The 25,371-nt window shown below is 37.6% G+C and overlaps 1 protein-coding gene and 2 pseudogenes across 1 annotated transcript; all 3 read left to right on the top strand.

Annotated features, from left to right (window-relative positions):
- Positions 1-1,480: 1,480 nt before the first annotated feature.
- Positions 1,481-8,770, top strand: LOC121265778 (annotated as a pseudogene).
- Positions 8,771-9,421: 651 nt separating this feature from the next.
- Positions 9,422-11,629, top strand: LOC121264528 (annotated as a pseudogene).
- A 9,303-nt stretch (positions 11,630-20,932) lies between these two features.
- LOC121264529 (G-type lectin S-receptor-like serine/threonine-protein kinase At1g11410) lies at positions 20,933-24,441 on the top strand. Its single transcript, XM_041167752.1, has 7 exons — positions 20,933-22,259; positions 22,415-22,558; positions 22,716-22,903; positions 22,989-23,199; positions 23,377-23,614; positions 23,739-23,889; positions 23,983-24,441. The coding sequence occupies exons 1-7, from the start codon at positions 20,969-20,971 to the stop codon at positions 24,295-24,297; spliced, it is 2,538 nt and encodes an 845-aa protein (XP_041023686.1). The 5' UTR covers positions 20,933-20,968; the 3' UTR covers positions 24,298-24,441.
- The last annotated feature ends 930 nt before the right edge of the window (positions 24,442-25,371 follow it).

Here is a 25,371-nt window from a genome sequence, read left to right as displayed (position 1 = left end):
GGTGCATCTCGCGTCTCTCTTCTTCCGCCGCAATGTCTATTGGGGCCTTCCGTGAATCCTCATGCTCATTGCCACTCGGTTTTGCTCCCCCCACCAGTTCCTCGTTGGTGAACCTGAGGGCTGGGTTCTCTTGGCGGAGCATCCCCGTTTCCTCTGTTAGCTTTCTTATGGTCTCCTCCATGCTTACGATTCGTGCTTCCATTATTTCTTACTAGTGATCTCCCCTTCTTGTAGTTTGGGACCACGTTGCTACTGGCATGCAAAGCACACGCTTTTATGGAAAAATAAATCTCACAGACGGCGCCACTGTTGATGTCATGTTTCGCAGCCCAAGCAGTACTGCGAGGCCCAATCTCCACGTTACCTGCAACTAAGAAGGAGAAGAGGCTCCAGTGACTACTGCGATCACTCTGATGCCTAAGTCAGTAAAGAATTCTATGAGGAAAAGTACAGAAATACAAAGTGATAGTAAGAGTTATTGGACACAGAGCGTGAGAGGCTCCCGTAGAAGGGATCCCCCTATTTATACCTGATTTGGGTAACGCTGTTTGAGGGAGATCGTGGTGTGTCAGGTGTCAGACCTGCCACTGCTCATTTTCTTGTCATCCAGTGTATCAGTCAGCAGGAGATCGTGTCGTGTTAGTCGTGCTAGGTCTGTCCTACAGCCACCTTCTTGCCATGACAGTGTGTCAGATCGCGGGCGAGCCGTCCTTTGTATGTGAGGTGTGCCTTTGCGCATCGGATCTTCTGACATAGGCATTGATCGTGGTGTGCCTTGGGTCTGTCGAATCTGAGATCGGGCACGTGCCGCCGTCTGCTTGTCATTGAGTGTCTTGTCTAGTGCTTTGTGATAGGGCTCGGCAATTTGCCGAGTCCTGGGATGTTCTCCTTGGCACCTCTAAACTTGGTGTCAACAGGCAATCTTGGGTTGGTTTGTGCTTGTTACCCGAGATCTGTGGGCCCGGAGTCTCCAGCTTCCTCTATTGGGCCTGAGGTTTCATAGCTTTGGCCTTCTTGGGCTTAGGCCCTTCTGGGATGGGCCCTCCCTCACATATAAGATAGACAGCAATGGCTCCCCTCAGTTCTTCTTGTAGAGGGTAGGGTTCCACAGTGGCGTTTTGGTCATTGGAATGGCCATGGATGGAATGGAGCCCCGACATTGCAGCACAATAGGCTCTTCAATCTCAGTTTTGTGGACAACGAGAACGAGACGATCGCTATTTGGGATGTCACCTCCCCAATGCTGTCAAAATTAGTGGTAAACGAGTCTGGTTTCCTCGAACGGTCTGTTTACGCACGAGGGAGGCCTTCAGTGGCGTATGTAGGGTTCGGTACCTTTTGACCAGTGTGACACTTGGAGAGTGGTGCTTTTGGGAAATGCACTAGTACGAACGTTGGTAAAGGGTTCGAGTGAAGCTGTTTGCCGGGGTTTTAAAGAAATGCATTAGGCGGGTGCGCGAGGAAGCGTAGGGTGGCATCCATGTGCCGGAGCGGTGAAGGGCTTGTGATGGTTGCCAATTTGAAGGTGCTGGATACTTCAGCAGCTTGAGTTAAGGCCGGTCTAAGTATGGAAGAGTTAGGCAATTGTGCCTACGGAGTTGTTCCTGCACAACATATACAAGTGTGGCAGCATTGGAGGAAGCAGGGGGCTGCATGAGCTGGAATGGTGACATGATTGATACAAGAGTGTTTATGGATGGAGTGCGGCTATACATCAGCCGCCTTCTCCGCACACCTTACATGATATATATATATATATATATATATATTTTTAAACTCAGCACATAGTGTGCTGCGGCTGTAGGCTGATGTGCATATTTTCTCTTATGGATGGGGGCCAAAAGTTGTACGTACGTGTGGATGCACTTGAGTTAGGTATTGATTATATTTTTATCTGAATTTGAGAGCGTCAGGCCAGAGAAATAGACAAGAACTTAAAGTTACTTCATATGTTTTTCTTTCTTCGGCTTAAGGCTTTCAAACTAGACAAGAACATGAATAAATTATATTCGATGATTTCAGGTCTTTCCCTTGAAAAGAAGTCAGAAGGGTTCTTTGCTAGTAAGAAAGGGCTGGCAATCACGGTGGTGGCCATGCTCGTTACTTCATTTCTCATTTTTCCTTTGTGCATTTGGTAATAAAGAGAGAGAAAAGGTACCCAATTTTTTTTTTTTTTTTTTAATATCGTATTTCTTTTCTTATTTTCCTGTACAATTTTGTTTTTTCATCTCAAGATGCATCTTTGTAATTATAGCCATGATCAATTTATAAACTAAGAACGATAGAATATTCCTCTGTTTTGTTCCTTTAATTACTCAACATTGTAGTTGCCCTGTTTTGTAACCTGCATGCATGATTATTGGACAGGGAGGGCCAAGCAATCCATGTTGTTCAACGATGCCGGTTTGATACCCTTTCAAGTCTCGTTTGTAAACGCAGGGTCAACTAGCCAATGGACAAGAAATAGCTATAAAAACACTCTCAAAAAGTTCATGACAAGGCTCAGAAGAATTTAGGAACGAAGTTATGCTTATAGCAAAATTACAGCATAGGAATCTTGTTAGGCTTTTTGGTTGTTGTAGTCATAAAGAAGAGAGGATGTCGATCTACGAATACATGCCAAACAAAAGTCTGGACTTTTTCATCTTTGGTATGACTTCTCTTCAATCGCTTTCAAGTACCATTTGATTATTGCTATGTTATATGTGAAAGAATATTTTGGAGATAAACACGAAGTATTAAGGTGGTTTAATCTAAAAAAGCCCAATCTTAATCGTGTTCAAAACCAGGGGACTACTTCTTTTGTACAATATTGACTTCAAAAGTTTCTAATGCTTTTGTTGCATTTGGATTGGAATATAATTTAAAGCTAAGGATAAAATTAAGCTATACTCTTTTGTAGAACTCTTTTCACAATGCATTTGTAATGGAAGTTCTCAATGTTTGGTTCAGATGAAATACGAAGACAACTTTTGGACTGGAGGAAGCGATTCAAAATTATTGTTGGGATTGCTAGAGGAATCTTATATCTTCACCAAGATTCCAGAATGAAGATCATCCATAGGGATCTAAAAGCAAGCAAAGTATTGCTAGATGCAAAAATGAACCCAAAAATATCAGATTTTGGTCTAGCTAGAATGTTTGGGGATGACCAAACTGATGCAAATACAAATAGACCTGTTGGCATATAGTAACTCTCTCTCGCTCTCTCTCTCTACCCCCCCCCCCCCCCCCCCCCCCCCCCCTCTCTCTCTCGCGCGTGCACAATGCTAAAAGTAGATGTTAATGTACTATAAGCATCAGAATTTTGTTTGTCTAAAGTATTTCGCTTTTCGTTTTATGGAATTGTAGTGGATACATGTCACCAGAGTATGCAATGGAAGGATTATATTCTACAAAATCAGATGTCTTCAGCTATGGTGTCTTGGCACTAGAGATAATCAGTGGTAAAAGAAATAAACACTTTCATGTTGGAAGTCCTTGCCTAAACTTGATTGGACAAGTAAGCAAACTAATATATACATGCATATACATATACATATGTATTTTTTACATAGGGTGTGGGGTGTGGGGTGTGGGGTTGGATAGTGGCTAATGAGAAGAAATATTATTCTATACATATATATTCTCGATCAGTTTTGATCTGCACTGAAACTTGACCATTAATAGAAACTGACTCTAGGATATCACACTTCTACCGCTCCAGGCATGGGACCTATGGACAGACGGCAAAGCCCTGGACATTGTCGATTCTTCATTGGGTGATGAGGGCATCATATCCTAGTCATGAAGTTTTGAGATGTATTCAAATTGGGCTTTCATGAGTGCAAGAACAAGCGACAGATCGGCCAACCATGCTACAAATTGTGTTCATGCTGGGAAATGGAGCAAATGTTCCTTCACCCAACAAGCCAGCATTTGTCAATGCAAGAATTATAGATTCTACCAACAAGCCAACATTTATCAATGGAAGAATTATAGATTCTCTAAACGAGGTTACCATTTTTGTGCTTGAAGCTCGATGAATGGGTGTTACCGCTCCTCAATTAAGTTCTAGTATTTCATATCCTTTCAAATATAGGAAATGATCTTTTTTCATGTACAGATTTTAAGAAGTACTATTGTAAATCTTAAGTAATGTTTTATTTTATATTTTAAAACTATCCCTTTCTTAAATAGGTCCAACACTCCGTAATATATTTTAAATAGAACAAAGTGAAAAGTTCTAGTTAGAATTCAGAACCCCTACTTTGATATTTTGTTAAATCAACACTATTGCAAAAGTTTAAACTAATATGAAGAAATAGATTTTATTGTTTATTCTATAACAAATACTGAAATTCCTAGAGATCAAATTGGCACTTTTAAGGTGTAAAGTCCATAAAAAGTTTTATTTATGCCACCAAATAACTTTCAAGTCTTACACCATACTCCCTCAATTTGAGTGTTCTGTTCATGGTCCAGAATGCTGCCCGGCCGCCGTCAGTAACCCCACTCCATGCCACCGCAATCATCGTCTGCTATATGTGGGTAAGTGTCAACTAGAAGTTTGAGAAGTTTAATTTACCTTTGTTTGTAGTCCCCTTTTTTTTTTCTTTTTTTTTTTTTTTTTTTTGGGGGGGGGGGGGGGGGGGGCTTTACCTTTGTTTGTAGTTCCTTTTATTTATTTTTATTTTTTTGAATTTTTGGATTGTATGATCTTATGGTTGGTTGATGTTGGAGGGTCCCCATTTGTAATGTCAATGTCATGGATAGAGGCTGGGATGCTCATAAAAATGTTAGATTTTTGTTTCGATATGTTAGGGGTATGAATGTAAATGTGATGTGTTGGAATGAGATGCATTGAACTAATCTATCCGTGGAGCAGTGAATTCTCGACATTGTGCCTGGGCCATCATAAAATTTAGGCCCCATGATTAACTATTTTCTATGGGTTGTATGGAGCTATAGTTTGGGCTTTAGAATTTTATTAGCTAGTTTGGGTATTTATTAAATACTAATATGTTAATGTAATTTTCTGGATTAGGTCATGATAGTGGTCCTGTTCGAGTTCAAAGCTTAGATAGTATACTACCAAAGTCAAGTAAATGGTGCTCTTGTACTGGACTTTGTCTAAAACTAAGGCAAATTTTTTGAAAACTTGCATATTTTCTTGTGAGAATAGTCTCAATTATTTTCTGCACTAGTCTTTATATCTGAACTCTGGAAATATAACATTTTATTATGACTAGTGTAGACATGAGCAAATTTTTATACTTTGTTTCTCTACTACATGAAATATGAATCTGAAGTCTTAGATGCTTATCTGTTGATATCATATCTATCTGCTCAGAACTTCATTATAATATGATATTGCATGTGAAAACCCCGAGGGATAAGATTCTGTTCTACTTTGATTTATGATTCTACCACGAGATATAATAGTGACCTCTGGCCCCATCAGAAGACATAATAGTTGCCTCTAACCCCACTACGGGACAGATTAGGGGCCTCTGGTCCTACCACGGAATTTAATAGAAGCTTTTGGCCCTACCGCGAGATACAATACTGGCATTTGACCCCGCCATGGGACAAATTAGTCTCCTTGATTTTGGGTAGAATCATTTTGGTGACAAAGTAGTTTATATTCGGCTTGGCTGTTTGCAGAATGCACAACCCTGCCTCAGGGTTAAACATGGCCTCTAGTTTGAGTGCATCACCTTGGTAACAAAATAGTGATATGTTCTTCTTGGCTAACCACATACATGCACAACTCTGTCACGGGATAAACATGGCCTTTACTTCTGTTTCTGATGTTGTTTTGGTTATGCTCGTGTGTAACGCCCCAATCTCGAAAGGGCCAGAGAGTTACTTCCTTTCACTTAAAATCATATATTACAGTACATATATAGACTCCAAATTCTCAATGCCATATCAAAATTATTGTTTCAAACCAACTACCTCAATATAATCAATCTCCCAAAATACCAAATCATCAAAACACGACAAATTTCTTAACAAAAATCACTAATACTCTTTGAAACCTTTTGTGCTTAATCTACTATGATTAAATCATCTCATCCGTGCTCCATAATCTTGATCCTCAACTGAAATATTTAAATTTTTTGAAAAAAATATTGTGGAGATAAGGGGTGAGTTATCAACAACTCAATAAGCATAGAACATATACTAATATGTAAATATGAGCATTTATAAAGCTAAGAATGCATAACGAAAACATTTACTTTTAGAATGTAGAATCAGAACATTTGCTTTCAAAATGCAGAATCAAAACATGTTATCAAAATATCAGAGCGAAGTTTTCAGAAAACATTTTTATTCATAAATCCTTTAGCATATCATAAACTGAGACATCATTTTTATATCATATCAGAGCATCACATTGGAACATATACCATATTTAACTCCCGTGGTAGAGTTATAAACCACCATTATACTCAAGGCATAGCCATATACCATGTTTAACTCCCGTGATAGGTTTATAAACTACCATTATACCTATGGTGGGGTCGTATGTCACTATTATATCTATGATAGGGTCGTATGCCACTATTATACCTATGATAGGGTCGTATGCCACTATTATACTCATGGCAAGGTCGTATGCCATTATTATGCCCATGGTGGGGTCGTATGCCACTATTATACCTGTGGCAGGGCCTTAATGGAGACAGAATAGAGGCAACATTAGAACCAAATTATAATCAGATACAGAATTAGAAATTCATGCTAAGGTTTTCAGATGCTACATCATATCAAAATAAAGTACTGAACAGATTTAGATCATTTCACATATTAAAAAAAAAAAAAAAACAATTCGGAACATCCTCGCATCACATGCACAAATTTTCATAAATTTCATATTCTCTCTTTTTGTATAGTTCAGAAAACAGAATGTTAGAAATATGCTCATGCCTACATAAGTCATGAAAGAAAATACTTCATTCTTATACAGATTTCATGATTATGCAGAACACTTATTTGAGATTATTTTCAGGTTTTTTTTTTAAAACAAATATGCATATTTTCAAATCAACCTCAATCATGCCACACTTGCATGCTTAGTCTATATATGGAAAATGCTACACACAATTACCTCATCTCACTCTTATCTCACTATGATGTGGTGGCATTATCCATCAACCTTTAAATTATTTTTTTTTATTTTTCTTTTTAAATATAATCTAAGGGTGATTAAAAGTGTCACAATTACAAAGGGGATAAGAGTGAGATAGAATGTAGCATATAACATTACTCTACAAAAGATGAATTTGATTTAAGCCAGTCTGGTTGCTTGAACATAGGTCTAAAACTGGTTAGAGTTTGATTATAACTATTGCATTATTTGCAATCGAACAGAACTGTTGCTGTAATGTGTAATCCCATATCTCAGTTGGTTTCTCAACCTTCAACTTGCATTCGCTAGCAAACCTTTGGCTTTGCATTTGTGTACTTTATCTAATAATTTTGTTAGTTTAACAGCTCAGCAACTGGGAGCAAACAATCTGAGTCTAGATTACAATTCTAGTGCTGCAGAGGAGCACCAAGCGCTACCTCTATTTGATGTTTATGCTATTGCAACAGCCACTAACAACTTCTCTTTAACGAATAAGATAGGTGAAGGAGGTTTCGGTCCTGTTTACAAGGTATCTTCGGGTTGTGTCTAGAAACTTCTCTCGTAGTTTCATTTTAGTGATGATGAGCTTTACGCCAATATCTTGTGTTGACTAAATGTGGCCTTTTCACAACAGTGTGTGCTCCCAACCGGACAACAAATAGCAGTGAAGAGGCTCTCAATCCTTCTAAATCTTCCATAACTTTTATATTATTTAATGTTGACTTCACAAAAATGGATCAGATCGAACAAGAGGTACAGCACTTGATTGGGGGAAGCGCATGGACATTATGCTAGGGATTGGTCGAGGACTTCTTTATCTTCATCACAATTCAAGGCTAAGAATCATTCATAAGGATCTTAAGGCCAGTAATATTATCTTAGATAGTGAGATGAATCCGAAGATATCAGACTTTGGCTTGGCAATAACGTTTGGAGCTGATCAAACTGAAGCAAATACAAGTAGGGTCATTGGAACATAGTATGTAAAACAGCAGTATCTCTCTCTCTCTCTCTCTCTCTCTCTCTCACACACACACACACATTTTGACCATATGCCAATGTAATTTATTCTATTGATTGCTTGTAGTGGCTATATGTCTCCAGAGTGAGCCATAGATGGACTCTTTTCGATAAAGTCTGATGTCTTTAGCTTTGGGGTATTAGTTTTAGAGATAGTAAGCGGACAGAAGAATAGAGGATTTTATCATCCTGATCATGACTTCTATCTTTTAGGACATGTGAGTTCGGAGCAGAAAAATTTCTTCTTACACATTGTTAAACTAATTATTTTCCTTTTCCACTTCTTCTCTTTCATGTTGAGTTTCTAAGTTGGAATTGTTCCAGGCATGGAAATTATGGAATGAAGGCAGAATCATGGAAGTAGTGGATGCTCTGATGGAGAAGCCAGTTCGGAAATCAGAAATCTTAAGAAGTATTCAAGTTGGCCTGTTGTGTGTGCAACAACAACCTGAAGACAGACCCACAATGCCCTCTGTTCTTATGATGTTGGATGGTGAGAATCATTCACTACTCCAACCTAAACAACCTGGATTTTACACAGAAAGATATCTTACAGAGGCTGATTCATCATCAACAGGGAAAAAGCCACAAACTGCAAATGAAATAACTATAACAACGTTACAGGGCAGATAGAAGAGGGATTAAAGCTTTCTACATGTGTTTTACAAAGTATTTGTGGGTCTAAAATATTTTCCCCAGATTCTTGAATGTGAGTGCTCATAAGATATCTTTTTGTCATCACTGTATAATTGTCAAAGTGTTAATGAAAAGATAGCATGTTGAGAATTTGTGTATCCACCCTGGAGTCATTGTGACTATTTCACACCTCATTCGAGCTGCAGCATCGCAGATACAAACGGCATCTTGATATCTCCTTTGTAAATTATAGTTCAAATATTTTGACATTAATGAAAAGGTTCATGTACCCAATTCAATTGTTGGCTGTAAATGCATTTGAATTTGAAATTACCCTTTAAAGTATATGGAATTCTTAACTAAGCTTACCTATATGATACATTAGAGAAAATGGCTTGAAAGTGCTGGTGGAATTGCTTTCTGATTGCACTTCTGAAAACCACCAATGTTCTATCAGACAGTAAACTGAGCCCTAAAAGTCCTAAAGGAGCCTGAGTTTTTCACCAAAGAATTAGCCAATTGGCGTACTGGGAACAGATTGTAATCGTACAGATGTGGCCAGTACATCAATGGAGGCTAGATATTAAAAACTCTCTTACTATTACTTTTTTAGGTAAACCCCCAATAAGATACCAGATGAAAATAAACTGCGAGTGCTTGAAGGGTTTCAGGCCCAGATCACCCAAAAACTGGAATATGCTTGATTGGACAGGTGGATGTGTTCCAAATGATCCAAATATTTGCAGAACTGGAGAGGGATTTATTAAGGTAACAGGATTAAAACTACCGGATGCATCACAATTTTCTGTGAACGTCAGCATGGATGTGAAAGATTGCAAGTCAGAGTGCTTGAAGAACTGCTCCTGTGTGGCTTATGCTAACCTGGACATCAGCAGCAGTGGCAATGGTTGTGTGACCTGGTTTGGAGAATTAATTGATATTAGACAGGTAGCTAAATATGGCCAAGATCTCTATGTAAAGTTAGCAGCTTCGGAACTTGGTAAGATTTCTCTAGCTTCTGACTTCCGCCTACATTACACTGTTTTTGCCCAATAAAGGCTTCAGAAAGCCATTCTGGAGCTGGGATGAGATCTTGCCATTTTCATGTCATTTTCGCTTTCTTATCGTCGTCATTAAGCTGGTCTGCTTTCTTTATACAGCCACCAAGGAGGATGAACTTCAGCTACCATCATTTGAACTAGCTACTATTGAAGCTGCCACTACCAACTTCTCTGCTGTCAATAAGATTGGAGAAGGTGTTTTTGGCCCTGTATACAAGGTAAAAATATCAATTTGCGGGGTAACTGATGAAGCAAATAGTAACATTTCAAACAGTTTTATCCATTGCTTATCTTACAAACATTTTACTTCACTAGCTTCTCAATGAAGATGTAAATGTAGGTAATAACATTATGGTATATCATTCTTGTAATTGTAGGGTGAGCTTCCATTGGGGCAAGAAATAGCAGTAAAGCGGCATGCAGAGAATTCTGGATAAGGCCTGCAGGAGTTTAAGAATGAGGTCATCTTGGTCTCCCAACTTCAACATCGGAACTTGTAAAGCTTCTAGGTTGTTGCATTCAAGGAGTAGAAAGAATGTTAATCTATGAGTACATGCCCAACAGAAGTTTGGACTCCCTAATCTTTGGTCGGTATCTCAAATATAGAAACAAGACATGCAGACACACACACACACATATTCCTGGCATTGATTCATATGTCAATGTAGCATAGCCTAGTGATGAGTTGATCTATTTTTACATTTAAACCAAGGGAAGTCAAAATCTGACTAAGGTAATAATTGAAGCAGATGAAGCGAGCCGTCATTCCCTCGATTGGTAAAAGATATTAGATATTGTTATCGGGATAGCTTGAGGACTTCTTTATCTCCATAAAGATTCAAGACTCGAGAGTAATCCACAGAGATCTAAAAGCTGGCAATATTCTGTTAGATGGTGAAATGAATCCCATAATCTCAGACTTTGGAATGGCAAGAATCATTGGTGGGGATCAAACTGAAGTGAAGACGAAGAGAGTAGTTGGAACCTAGTAAGTAAAGAGATGCTTACCTTAGATGTATCTTTTTGAGTGTGCTGTTACCAATATCATCTCTTTTGTGATTAATGCAGTGGCTATATGTCTCCAGAATACGCCATAGATGGACATTTTTCTTTGAAATCTGATGTCTTTAGCTTCGGTGTAATTCTGCTGGAGATAGTCGGTGGGAAGAGGAACCGGGGCTTTTCCCATCCAGACCACAAACTAAATTTCATTGCGCATGTGAGTACAAGATAAACACAACTCCTAGCTTTTAAACCATAGTAATGTAGACTTTACTGTTTGTACTTTTGACATAACTCGAGCGTTTGAAACTGCTTTAGGCGTGGAAACTTTGGAATGAAGGGAAGGCCTTGGAATTGATGGATTCCTTGCTAGATAACCAGTTCGTCATCTCTGAAGCGCTGAGATGCATTCAAGTGGGTCTTTTATGTGTTCAACTACGCTCAGACGAGAGGCCTACAAATTCTTCGGTGCTCTTGATGCTGGATAACCAAAATGCGTTGCTCTCTCATCCTGGACGCCCTGGATTTTATTCAGAGAGGAGCCTTCCAGAGACGGTATCATCATCAGCTGGAATAATGAATTCCAGTTCAAATGAGATAACAGATACATTGCTAGAGGGTCGTTAGAATGTACTTCTTGTGACCATTCTGTCCTAGATGTAGGAAGTACTTATTTCTCTCTGAATTAACAATGTAGCAGGTATACCAATCTACCAAATTAGAACTACACTCGAACTTTATTTTGTCTTCGCCAATTCCACTAGGCGATGCTCTGCTTTTGTTCTCATACTGAATTCGGCATATGACAATTGCTGCCTTCGAAATCCCCCCTGCTAATGAGTTTTACAGGAACGAGTTCACTAGATCCTTGGATAGTATAATCACAAGCATTTCTGGAGAATTCCCACGTTTAAGGAAATGAAATTTGGTGCAGCTTTTATGTAAGGCCCTGTACCCGAAGGGGTTGGAGAGTCATCTCCTGTCACCTACAATCATATCTCCCAAACACAAATATCATTCTCAAAGACTCTAAAACACGAAAAGATAAATTCATCTACATCAACTTAAATTTATCCACAAGGTCATCAATATGATAAATCCAAGAAACACAAATATGGGTTTCCACAATCTCTAGTAACCCAAACATAACATTCAATTAATTACATAAATGTCAATATTCCATAATAAATTGAAAATCCATCTACCAAATAAAACTTCTCTAATCATCAATAGTACTCTTAGGTACTAAATCATCCTATCTTCAGCTAGTTTTGCTCATAATCACTATTCCTGGTCTCCAGCTGAACTATCAATATCTTCTGAAAATATTATGAAGATAAAGAAGTGAGTTATCAATAACTCGGTGAACAAAGAATATATACTAGTATGTAAACATGAGTCTTTTCAGAGAGTTCAGAATGCAAAAATAAAACATTTCAGTTTCAATATGCAGATCCCAAAACGTGTTATCAAAAAAAAAATCAGAGCGACATTTCAAATTGTTCATATTCAAAAATCAACTGTTCATATTCAAAGACCCTTTGGCATAATATGACTGAACATCTTTATCTTATCATATTATTCCATATCATATCGTATCGTATCGTATCATATTATATACCGTGTTTAATCCTCGTGGTAAGGTTGTGCTATCCCTGATGGCCAAACCAGGCAATATCAGAATGTGAAACTTTCCCTTATTCATTCTCAAAGTCCCGAATGTGCACACGTGAAAAAACATGAAGAAAAACTAATTTGTTTTCAAAGTGGGTGCACTCATATTAGAGATGTTGGTACCAACCATATAACAAAATCAGAGTCATCGTATCAAAACCAGAAACAGAATCAGAAAGTCATGCCAAAAGTTTTCAGATGCATATCATATAAAAACAAATGTTCAACATATTCGTATCATTTTTACATAATAAAAAACGTATTCAGAACATCTTCATAGAACATGTACAAAACTCCCAAATTTTATATTCGCTCTTTTGCACATTTCAGAAATAATATGTTAAAATATTGCTCATCTCTATACCAATCATGTCAGAAAATATTTTCTCTTTTATATAGATTTCAGGAGTATACAGAACATATATCTGAGGTCATTTTCTCATTTCTTTTTAAAACATATCATGCATATTTTCATAAATCAACCTTAGTTCATTTTCTTCCTCCAAACGATCAAAAGCTCTTTTAAATTTTGAAGCCCTCTCCAACATAAGATAGGTGGAGTTCCACCTAGTTGGTACATCTAGGCAAACTTGACTTCTAGATTGAATCTCTTCCAACCCCACACATTTTTGAAATACACTCCACCTTTGAGGGGAGGATTTAACATACTTCACGACACCACTCACCTTCTGTAACACCCCATATTTTAGTGTATTTTTAATTGAAAAATTATTATTATTAATTTAAAAATTTATTCTCTTGTTTTAAAATTAGTTGGATTTTTAGTGGGTTTATTTTTATGATTTTTAATTTTGTGAAAATTATTCTGAAATGATTTCTTATAGTTGATTATTGTAATACATTTAAATTGTTTTTCATATTAAATTAGCTTATTATTGGGTTTAATTATTTATTTTCATTTTAATCACTGCGTTTAAATTATTTTATTTTACTTGCTGTTTCAAAATCGTTTCCGTTGGATCATTTTTGTGACCCAAGATGTGAGAATTGAACCTCATTTATTTCTCTACATTTTCTCTTTCCTCTTTTCTTTTTCTTCTTTTTTCTTCTTTTTTTTTCCTTCTTTTCTTTCTTTTCTTTTCTTTTTCCTGGCCTCTTCCCGTGCGGCACGTCTCTCCCTCTCCTCTCTCCGTCCGTTCCTTCATCCTCCCAGCCTGCTGCCGTGCGCCGGCGGTGATCGACACCGGCAGGCCCTCCGTCCTCCCCAGCCACCGGTGACCACCACCCTCTAATCTCAGCCCCAACCGCGCCGCCGTTAGCTCTCACGAGCATCACCAAGCCGCGGCACTCCTTGCGCCGCTACGCCGCCGTCGCGCCACCTTCGGCCACCATCTTCTCACCACATCATCCTCAACCTCCTAGCAACCCAATGGACCCAACCCCACCTCCGATCTGTCACCGGTGAAGCCCCACCATCAATATTTTCGTTTTGGGTATTTTTTTTCACTTCAACCACCCTTTGCGCCGCCACCCATGGCCAACCACCACCACCACTAGCTTCACCGACATCCCTAGGCCCTACCCTATCAATCTCGGGTCTTCGTTTGCACCCGTTCAAAAGTGGGTCTTTGAGACCCTCGGCCACAGTGCATTTGGCACTATTTTGTTGCTGCATTGTCACTTCGTACAACTCCGTGATCTTTCAAAAATTATATTATAGCATTGTAAGTATTTTTTTCAAAGAACTTTTGAGATTTAAATGTATTTCTACGCTAATTCATATTTACTGTGAATTTGTTGGTTGTGCCGGACTGAGTCCGAGGAGTAAGGGGGGTCAGTTGGATTGGATGATGGAGTTGTTAGTGTGAGACTGGTTTATGCTATGAAATTTGTTGGCTGTTTCGGGTTTAAATATTGGTGTTTTGAGTTGGACGTTGGTCATGGTGAATATTGGTGATTTTTAGGAAGTGATGATATATCTTGGGATTATGAGGTTTTTAAGTTTTGAGATATTAAAATAGGTTATTTTAGAAGTTTAGGATTAAATGTCGAAATTTGTGATTGATTGAAAACTTACGGAAATTATGTTATTATTTTTTATAGGTGACGATTTATATTCGATTCGACATTTTTTAGGAAAATTCTGATAAGCTAAGTTGTTCAGGTAAGCGGGGTTCCTATGCTAGGCCTTACACGAATTATTTGAGACTGAGGTTGATTTTCTGAAAACTTTGCATATTTTTGTGGTGAAATGAGAACTTGGAAAAAACAAAACCAACCTCGGTCGTTTATTTGCATACTCATGAAATCTGTACGAAAAAAAGAAAAATATGTTCTGACATGCATTGTGTAGACATGAGCTAAATTCTGTCATGTGATTTCTGAAATCTGAAAAATGAGCGATTTTGAGAATATGAAGAGTTGTGTATTTATTTAGAAAGATGTTCTGGCTTTTGTGTTCAGCGTGTATAAACTGTCTGATTCTGTTTTGGTACTCTATATTATTTTGATATAACATCTGAAAACCTTTGGCATGGTGTACTGGTTTTCGTATCTGACTCTGTCACTGCTTTGCTCTCCTCTGTTCTGTTATGCTCTGCTCTGTTTGGGTTGGTACCAACTTCTCTGTCTCTGAGTGCACCCACTTTGGAAACAAAGTGGTTTTATTGTGGTCTTTCCTGTGTGCACACTCGGGGCTCCGAGAAGAATAAAGGAAAGATTTCATCTCTGTCTCTGCCTAGTTTGGCCACCGGGGTTAGCACAACCCTACCACGGGGGTGAAACATGGTCTCTGCTCTATTTGATGCTCTGTTTTGATCTAATGATGATACTCAGTTTATGTTATGCCAAAGTATTATGGGTTTTACGTGTCTTAAAACCATCGCTCTGTTACTTTTGAAAATATGTTATGCTCTGCATGATAACTCTGGAAAATGTTTTGTTTTGCATGCTATACTTTGTAAATGCTCATGTTTGCACGCTAGCATATGTCCTCTGCTTACTGAGTTGTTGATAACTCACCCCCTATCTTTATAATATTTTTCAGATGATGTGGAGAGTCCAACTGAGGACCTGGATTAGATTGGCGTGAATGATTAAGCTGGGAGAAGATGTTAGAAGAATGAATTCTGATGTCCTTTAGTTTTAATGTCTTTTCGATTTATTTATATTTTGGGCTTGGGTTTTAGTAAGACTTATGAAAGTATTAGTTTGGTTTGTTACGACTACTGAGAGATTTTGGACGCCTTAGTTTATTTTGCTGCAGTAATGACTTTGTAGAGTTTTCAATGTGGTTTTTTTAGACTACATTAGATTGAGTTTTGCTAATAAAGTTTTGGAGTTTTATTTTAATTGTGTTGGGAAACATGTTCTTAAGTGACAGGTAGTAATTCTCCGAGCCAACCGGGTTTGAGGCGTTACACGTTTGCAACAGACTCATCATACTCTTTTAACCCCTCATGAATGATTAAGTTCAAAATGTGGGCACAACATCGAACATGCAAGAATTCATGTTCCAAGATCATGTCTCTCCTATTCTTTGTTTTTTCTTTCACATAAGAAACAACCCTATTATTAGAACTTGCATTATCAAGTGTGAGTGCAAGTATTTTTGGTCGCCCCCAATCATGCAAACACATCTCTATGCCGTTACCAAGGATATCACCTTTGTGATTTTCAACCAAATAAAAGGAAAGTATCCTCTTGTGTAACTTCCAGTCATCATCAATAAAGTGTGATGTGAGACGCATATAGTTTAGATTTTGCACGGATGTCCATGTATCCATGGTAAGAGAAACGCGCCACCCTCGAAGAGCATTTCTCAACTTTTTATTTTTCTTTTAAAACAAATTAAAGCAATCATTGGCAACCGTCATACGGAATGAAATCCCTACCCACTTAGGGCAAACCACAAGCATAAACTTCCTAAAACCCTCCCCTTCAGCATGCCTAAATGGCAACTCATCAAGAATAATCATATTTGCTAAGACTTGTTGGCAAGCCTCAACACTAAATGCAATAGGCACAAGTCCCCCACTACCACTTCTTCCCTCCACCTTTCAACCTAGATTCGTCTGGGACTTATCCGTCTTCTTGAACGGACATTTCTTGCATTGGTGCTCAATGTGATACTTCATGTTTTTCGTACCATTGGTCTTCATATCACATGCATACGAATCACCACAATAATTACATGCAGCCCTGAATCACCTTTTGGTATTTTTGTAAAGTGATCCCAAACAAAAGATTATTAGTATTTTTTTTAATACCATATTAGAGTCTAGAAGTAGAGTCTAGACTATTTATATAATATTTTTATTAGTATAAATATTAGTATTAGTATAAAATTATAAATATTTGTATTAGTTAATAATTACTTAATGGTGACATTGGTGAGTTATATACTAACACTATATATTATACTATTATAGTGTTATTGTTACTACTACATATAGACTTATAGTGTGTGTGTATATATATATATATATTATAAATTTATAATGATATAGTGATACTAATACTATATATTATATAATAATACATTAATACTAATTATACTATAGACTTATAGTGATTATTTATTATGAATCATGATTAATATAAGTTATAACTATATAATAGATTAATAGTATTAGTATTAGACTATTAGTATTTAATAATATAGTATAGCTATATATTGGTAATATACTAATATTAGTTATAGTGATTTAGTATAAGTTATAACTATATTAGTATAAGAATAACTATTAACTATAGTCTTAGTCTATATTAGACTATTAGTATTTTTTTTTAATACCATATTAGAGTCTAGAATTAGAGTCTAGACTATTAATATAATACTTGTATTAGTATAAATATTAGTATTACTATAAAATTATAAATATTACTATTAGTATAAAATTATAAATATTAGTATTAGTTAATAATTACTTAATGGTGAGTTGGTGATAGGATTAGGTTAATTGGTTAAATGAAAATTATATAATTAATATATATAAATTATATATATATATATATTTTATTTTAATTAGGTCCGGTCCAAAAAATCGCTGGACCGTGGACCGGATCGAATTCATTCGGTCCTATAAAATTCAGACCGGACTGGACCGGAACCACTCCCGGTTCAATCCGGTCAGGACCAAATTGGTCGGTCCGGTCGATTTTTCTGGTCCGGACCGCCCAATTCTAAACCCTATCCAAAACTCACCAAAATTTACATGAGAAATGTAAATTTTATCCTAATTCCAAATATTTAATCAAAAAAATTTAAAACACATCAAAAGTATAAAAACTCGGCTTAGGCCAAAACATGCCTCGATTTTTGTTGCAATTCTATCCAACTTGAAAACACCTATTCAATCCAATTTATGCAACATCTAAAGATCACATCCTATGTTTTAAAATCATGTTAAGACCATAAAACATACACTTCACAAAAATCACAAGCTCCTCATGACAAGAAAAGTGCCAAAACATTAGTCTCAAACAACTCTTTTGATGCATTTGGAACTATTCCCTTTCAATAACTCCAAGGACTTTGAAAGTACACAAACGTGCTCTTAACATGTTCATATGTTATACATTCACACGTATGTGTTTTACGTGCGAACGTAAAGTATACACGTCCAAACGTTTTATATTAACGTTCGAATGTTAAGTTTACTATGTTCGAACGTTAATGCAGAGTAATTTAAAATTAACACAAAAAATGTATCATTGTAAATAATTTTTTTCCTTTTCTATTTTCAGGATATGACTCATCCTCTGCATATTAAGAAACGAGGGAGGGAAGGAGCCACTCAGGACACTGCTTATATCGAGGCTCGTACTGTTATGGTAGAGCCAGAGGTTCAGATTAATGAGTTCAATGAACTCATATGGGAGCAGACAATTCTGAGAGATGTTTTCGTCAGTAGAGGCTGGGGAAATATCTGTACATTGAGGGGGAAGGTATACCCCTCAATGGTTCAGAAGTTTTATATGGAGATGTGTAACATCTCGGTGTTTCCATTGAGATTTCAGTAGATATCATCGTCGAGCACCTCGGGATTCATCGAGGAGTTGAGACATCTATACACGCTATACCATTTGAGCCAACATCAACCAGAGATGCAGATCGGTCAGAGGCCGAGGATACTGGCCTCGAGGCTCGGGATGATGATCGAGACAATGATTTCTACATCCTCACCAGGAGGGACTCGCATGCAGATCGAGAGGAAGAATGTATTCAACCAGAACCATCTGCTACCTTTCTTCCACATGTTGCACCTTATTGCTGCAACAAATGTGGATCTTGTAGCACATAAACCACATTTAGTCGGCTTCGGGAACAGTTTTTGATGTGAGTGGCACGTGCAGATCCCATAGATTTGCAATTTCACATCTTTGAGAGGATTCGTTACATGGTGAGCATCGTCTCCACAAATAATCTCTCATACGGTGTCCTGATCAGCCGACTATTACTTGCACAAGGAGTGCCAACTTAGCCAGAGGAGCGGATCAAAGATCAGATGAGCCCTCTTGACATAACCACGCATCGAGGTAGCATTGGACAAGTGAGGGGACGTCAGCCACCCCCTGTAGAGGATCTAGTTCCTCCGACACAGCCTGAGCCAGGTCATGTGGGGAGTAATAGTCAGTAGCCGCCAAGTACATCTGCAGGAGATGCGCGGCCTGCTTGGGTTGATGCGGTAATCTCATAGCTGAATGCGCATATCTATCGTAAGATCGATCGATCACTCGCGGCTATAGAGGCATCTGTTTCTGAGATCGCCCATCGTGTAGGTATCCTCAACGACAAGGTTGATACCTTGACTGAGGAGGTACAGAGTTTGAATTTCGCGAACAATGCTATCATCTAAGTGTTGTTTAAGAAATTCGATCATATTTTGTATTTTACTTTTATTATTTGTAAAGAAAAATATTATTTAATATTTCTATGGTTTTTGACTTTTCAATTCTCAATCTTATTTAATGTTATATTTTCCATCTTTAATTCTAAATCACTGCACTTCAAATATATATAAACATAAATATATATTTATATATTACAAATTGTGTATATATAAATATATACAAGTCAATTATATAGACTAGTTCACAAATTATGCACTATAAAAACCACTTAATTTTTAAATCAGAGTCATATTTAATTAAAATTAACATTCGAACATTAGTAATTAACGTTCGCATGTTGGCGCAAAACATTTTACGTTCGAACGTTAATTACTAACATTCGAATGTTGGTGCCAAAACATTTCATATTTGTACAGAAGTAGCCACTATGTTCGAATGTATATGTGACATTCAAACGTAAATTTTCTATATGTTAGAATGTAAAAAAAATCTCATCTATTTTTAGTGACGATTTTCAAAAAGGTTTAGAGACTATCACAAATTTTTAACCGTCACTACAAAATAATTGTGTTGTAGTGATGATCGAGTTTCAATTAAAGTGGCATGTCCACTAGGCCTGGACCAGCGGCCACCCAGTTATACCATGTACTGGAGATGATAGGATTGTTGAAGCAAGAAACTAGACTGCATCTTTCGGAGTTATTTTGAGGTTATGATAAGCACGAGTACGTAGGGGCCAACCATATGGTAATGTCGGTAATTTGAAGTTTATGTTTGGGGCTAGCGCTGACGATGGTCGATCTTAATTCTGGCATAGATAAACATTCGATAAGGCCGGTTCTTACTATTTTCTTGTCTGCAAACATGTTTTATAATTAGAGAGATAAATATAAGATGGAGGCCCTAAAGTATTTAATGTTGAATTCACATTATCTATATACATTAATATTAAATACTGAAGAGTTCATATAATATTGTATCTATCTCCCTGCAACAATTATAAAATAAAAATAAAAAATAGTGCTTTAACGCGAAAAATAGCATGCAGGTCCTATGAAACTTGGCCACAGGTATTAAATGTGATTAGAATTCGGAGGAATTGGCAAGGCTAGCAGCTACAAGAGGCTGGGTGCAATGCACGGGGCTACATGAATTAATACCAGCCAACCTTCACCCAACCACCGACTTTAAATTCTAGTTGGAGTTGATCACCAATGCTCTATATTAATATTATAACGTCATTAATGCTAAACATGTAGTACATACATAGGCTTTATAAATTGGTGTCATTAAAATTAAAAAGCAAGTCAAACCACTATTGTACTTTGATGTGTCACCAATTACATGAATTTTTTAAGACTTCTTTGCTTTTATCAAAATTCATCCGAGCATTTTCCTTATCGATAAAAGATACAGATGCACGTAAATACTAGGTCAGGGACAGGGAGTAGGTTGTTACATTTATTAAGCATTATTCAGACCGCAATTACGGGTGATCATATACCTGCAGTCAACCCACGCATGCCGGGACTAATATCTGACTGCGTCAATGGCGGGGCCTACTTCTGAGAACGTAAATTGATCACGAATGAAACAAGGCATAATACCATGTTTGACAGTATCTGCAACCTAAGAACTGTCCATGATCATGTATTTTGTAAAAAGGTTTCTGTTTCTCTTTCTGCACACGTTGCTTCAATTCCTTCTTCTCCGGTGTGGCACTTCACAGGACACCATAACTGTCAGTCAACCTGTTACAGATGGTAAGGTTTTGGTATCCCACGGAAAGATCTTTGCCCTTGGTTTCTTTAGTCCTGGCATGTCCACCCACCGCTACGTCGGAATTTGGTATTACAGTGCTGATCCGGGGCAGGCCAAGGTGTACGTGTGGGTAGCAAACAGAGACAATCCTATTAACAACAGGTCTGGAGTTCTCTCAATCGATGTTCATGGAAACCTAGTACTCAGTGTCAAAGATCAGAGCCAACACATCTGGTCCGCAGATATTGTTTCAAAATCAAAGAACAATATTAGTACCATCGCTCAGCTCTTGGATTCAGGAAATCTAATCTTGACACATGATGATGAAAGAAAGATGGCACTATGGCAAAGCTTTGACCATCCAACGGATACCTCGCTTCCAAACATGAAAATTGGGCTGGACCGAAGAACTGGCCTGAACCGGGTCCTAACATCATGGAAGTCCAAAGACGACCCAGGAACTGGAAACTTTTCGTATAAGATAGACAGCAATGGCTCCCCTCAGTTATTCTTGTACGAGGGTAAGGTTCCACGGTGGCGTTCTGGTCATTGGAATGGCCATGGATGGAGTGGAATCCCGACATTGCAGGATAGTAAGCTCTTCAATATCAGTTTTGTGGACAACGAGAGCGAGATTACAACTATTTGGGGTGTCGGTGACCGCCCAACACTGCTGTCAACATTAGTGGTAAACGAGTCTGGTTTCGTCCAACGGTCTGTGTACATGGAGGGAGACAGTAAATGGGATATGCTTGGTGCGGCACCTTTTGACCAGTGTGACATTTACGGAAAGTGTGGTGCTTTTGGGAAATGCAATAAGGTTGGTAGTGGGTTCGAGTGCAGCTGTTTGCCAGGGTTGCAGAGAAATGCATCAGGCGGGTGCGTGAGGAAGCGTGGGGCGGCATCCATTTGCAGGAGCGGCGAAGGGTTTGTGAAGGTTGCCAATGTGAAGGTTCCGGATACTTCAGCAGCACGAGTTAAGACTGGTTTGAGTATGGAAGCGTGTAAGGAATTGTGCCTACAGAATTGTTCTTGCACGGCGTATGCAAGTGTGGATGCGCGGGAGGAAGCGGGGGACTGCATCAACTGGAATGGTGTTCTGATTGATACAAGACTGTATGGAGGTGGTGGTGGCCAAAGTTTGTATGTACGTGTGGATGCGGTTGAGTTAGGTATTGATCAAATTTTCATCTGAATTCGGGAGGTCAAGCGAGAAATTAAGGCACTCCATGTGTTTTTCTTTCTTCGGCTTATTATAAAGGCCTTCAAACTAGACAAGAACTGAAAGAATTTCTTCTACATAATTAAAATTCCCATTCTTTTTCAGATCTGTATCATTCAAGGAAGCCAGCAGCAGGGTTCTTTGCTAGTAAGAAAAGGCTGGCAATCACGGTGGTGGCCATGCTTGTTACTTCATTTCTCATTTTCGTCTTTGTGCTTTCGGTAATAAAGAGAAAGAGAGAGAGAAAAGGTACATCTTTTGTAACCATGCATGATTATTATCGTATTTCTTTTTCATGACCAATTTAATTATAAAGTAAGAACGATAGAATATTCCTTTGTTTGGTTCCTTTAAATTACTCAACATTGTAGTAGCCATCTTTTGTAACCATGCCTGATTTGGACAGGGAGCGCCAACCAACCCATGTTGTTCGACGATGCCAGTTCGATACCCTTTCAAGATTCTCAAAAACATGATGAAAGAAGAGGAAAACCAGATTTACCATTTTTTGAACTAAGCACCGTTGTTGCTGCCACAGACAACTTCTCCCCTGCTAATAGGCTTGGACAAGGTGGTTTTGGCCCAGTCTACAAGGTACACATCTCTCATTTGATAAGTATTAACAGAAACTCTCATAATGATATATCATAAACTATTCAAGTCTTGTTTGTAAATGCAGGGTCAACTAACCAATGGACAGGAAATAGCCGTAAAAACACTCTCAAAAAGTTCAAGACAGGGCACAGAAGAATTTAAGAACGAGGTTATGCTAATAGCAAAACTGCAGCATAGGAATCTTGTTAGGCTTTTTGGTTGTAGTATTCATAAAGAAGAGAGGATGTTGATCTATGAATACATGCCAAACAAAAGCCTAGACTTTTTCATCTTTGGTATGGCTTCTCTTCAATAAGCAATCGCTTTTAAGTACCATTTGATTACTGCTTTGTAGAGAATATGTGTGAAAGAATCAAGACTTAATTTAAACCTAAGAATAAAAAACTTATACTCTTTTGTAGAACCCTTTTCACTAGGCATTATTAATGGAAGTTTTCAATGTTTTGGTTTAGACGAAATAAAAAGACAACTTTTGGACTGGAGGAAGCGATTTGAAATTATTGTTGGGATTGCTAGAGGAGTATTATATCTTCACCAAGATTCAAGACTGAAGATCATCCATAGGGATCTAAAAGCAAGCAATGTACTACTAGATGCAGCAATGAACCCAAAAATTTCAGATTTTGGTCTTGCTAGAATGTTTGGGGATGACCAAATTGAAGCAAATACAAATAGACCTGTTGGCACATAGTAACTCTCTCTCTCTCTCTCACACACACACACACACACACGTGCCTGCATACACACACACAAGTGCTAAAAGTAGAAGTTAATGGACTATAAGCGTCAGTGTTTTCTTCTTATGGAATTTCAGTGGATACATGTCACCAGAGTATGCAATGGAAGGATTATATTCTACAAAATCAGATGTCTTCAGCTATGGTGTCTTAGCACTAGAGATAATTAGTGGCAAGAGAAATAACCATTTTTATGTTGGAAGCCCTTGCCTAAACTTGATTGGACATGTAAGTAAACTATATATATATATATATTTCAGTGAAACTTCACCATTCATATATAGAAACTGACTCTAGGATATCACTCTTCTACTGCTCCAGGCATGGGACCTATGGAAAGAAGGTAAAGCCCTAGATATAGTCGATTCTTCATTGGGTGATGAGGCATCATATCCTGCTTATGAAGTTTTGAGATGTATTCAAATTGGGCTTTTATGCGTGCAAGAACAAGCTGCGGATCGGCCAACCATGCTAGAAGTTGTGTTCATGCTAGGAAATGAAGCGAACGTTTCTTCTCCCAACAAGCCTGCATTTATCAATAGAAGAATTATAGATTCTGGTCAGGATCCCTCAAGTTCTGCTGCAGCAGCTGCTTCTCAAAACGACATTACCATTTCTGAGCTTGAAGCTCGATGAATGGCTGCTACCTCTCATCAATTCGGCTCAAGTAATTTAATTGCTAGCTTTCGAAATATGGGAAATGTTCTTATTGTTTTTCATCCACAAATTTTAAGATGTCGTACTTTTAATGATCTATAAATGTAAATCTTAAGTAATGTTAGCCTTCTTCAGTGCTTTAGATATATTTTAAATGGGATGAAGTTAAGAGTTAACCAGAGTTAAAATTCAAAACCTCTACTTTGTTATTTTATAACATCACTAGTTATGTCAAAAGTTTAACTTGACATCAAGATTCAGAGAAGATTCAGGTAATTCATGAAGCTAGCAGTTAATTATAAAGATTTAAGTTTTCTACTCTCTTTTTTCTTAGGCTCAATATGCAAAGAAAAGTGGTCTTCTTCTTGTGATTTTCGTTGCAGTAATGCTGCTTATTGTGGCTTCCATTGTGTATTGGTTAATAATGAGGAAGAAACCGCAGTTTGTTCGTTTCAAAGGTTTTACTTGTTTTCAAAGAACTTGTACGAGATTATACACCCTAGATTTGTATCTCATAATAGAGTAGCTAGAGAAGAGTCAGAATCTGGACAGTCAACCATTTGTTAGCTAGTTAGGGTAATAAAAGTGTACCTTTTGTTATAAATGTAAACATAAACTACTTAGTGGATGACCATTTAGATTCCACATCTTAAATTTCTAGTACCCTCGTATATTAACTCTTAAGAATTCCTAAATTCAAGAATGCATCTTTTTAATTCATATTTCACTCTTTCACACTACAACACAATTGATCTTTAGTGACGGTTGGGAAATTGTGACAGTTCCCAAACTGTCACTAAAAGGCCTTTTCTGTGACAGTTTGTCGCTAAAGATATATGAGGTTTTTTTAACGTTCGAACGTATTGAAAATTTACGTTCGAACGTCAAATGTATGTTCGAACATTCTGGCAGCTTATGTACGAACGTGAAATGTTTTGGCACCAATGTTCGAATGTTAGTAATTAACGTTCGAGCGTTAAATATTATATATATTTAAAGAATTGACTTGTATATATTTATATATACAAAATTTGAAATATCTAAATATATATT

Source organism: Juglans microcarpa x Juglans regia, chromosome 5D, assembly GCF_004785595.1.
Source record: "Juglans microcarpa x Juglans regia isolate MS1-56 chromosome 5D, Jm3101_v1.0, whole genome shotgun sequence".
NCBI classification, from domain to species: domain Eukaryota; kingdom Viridiplantae; phylum Streptophyta; class Magnoliopsida; order Fagales; family Juglandaceae; genus Juglans; species Juglans microcarpa x Juglans regia.
Note: the sequence above shows the minus strand (reverse complement) of the source record. Positions and strands in the feature narration are given on the sequence as shown.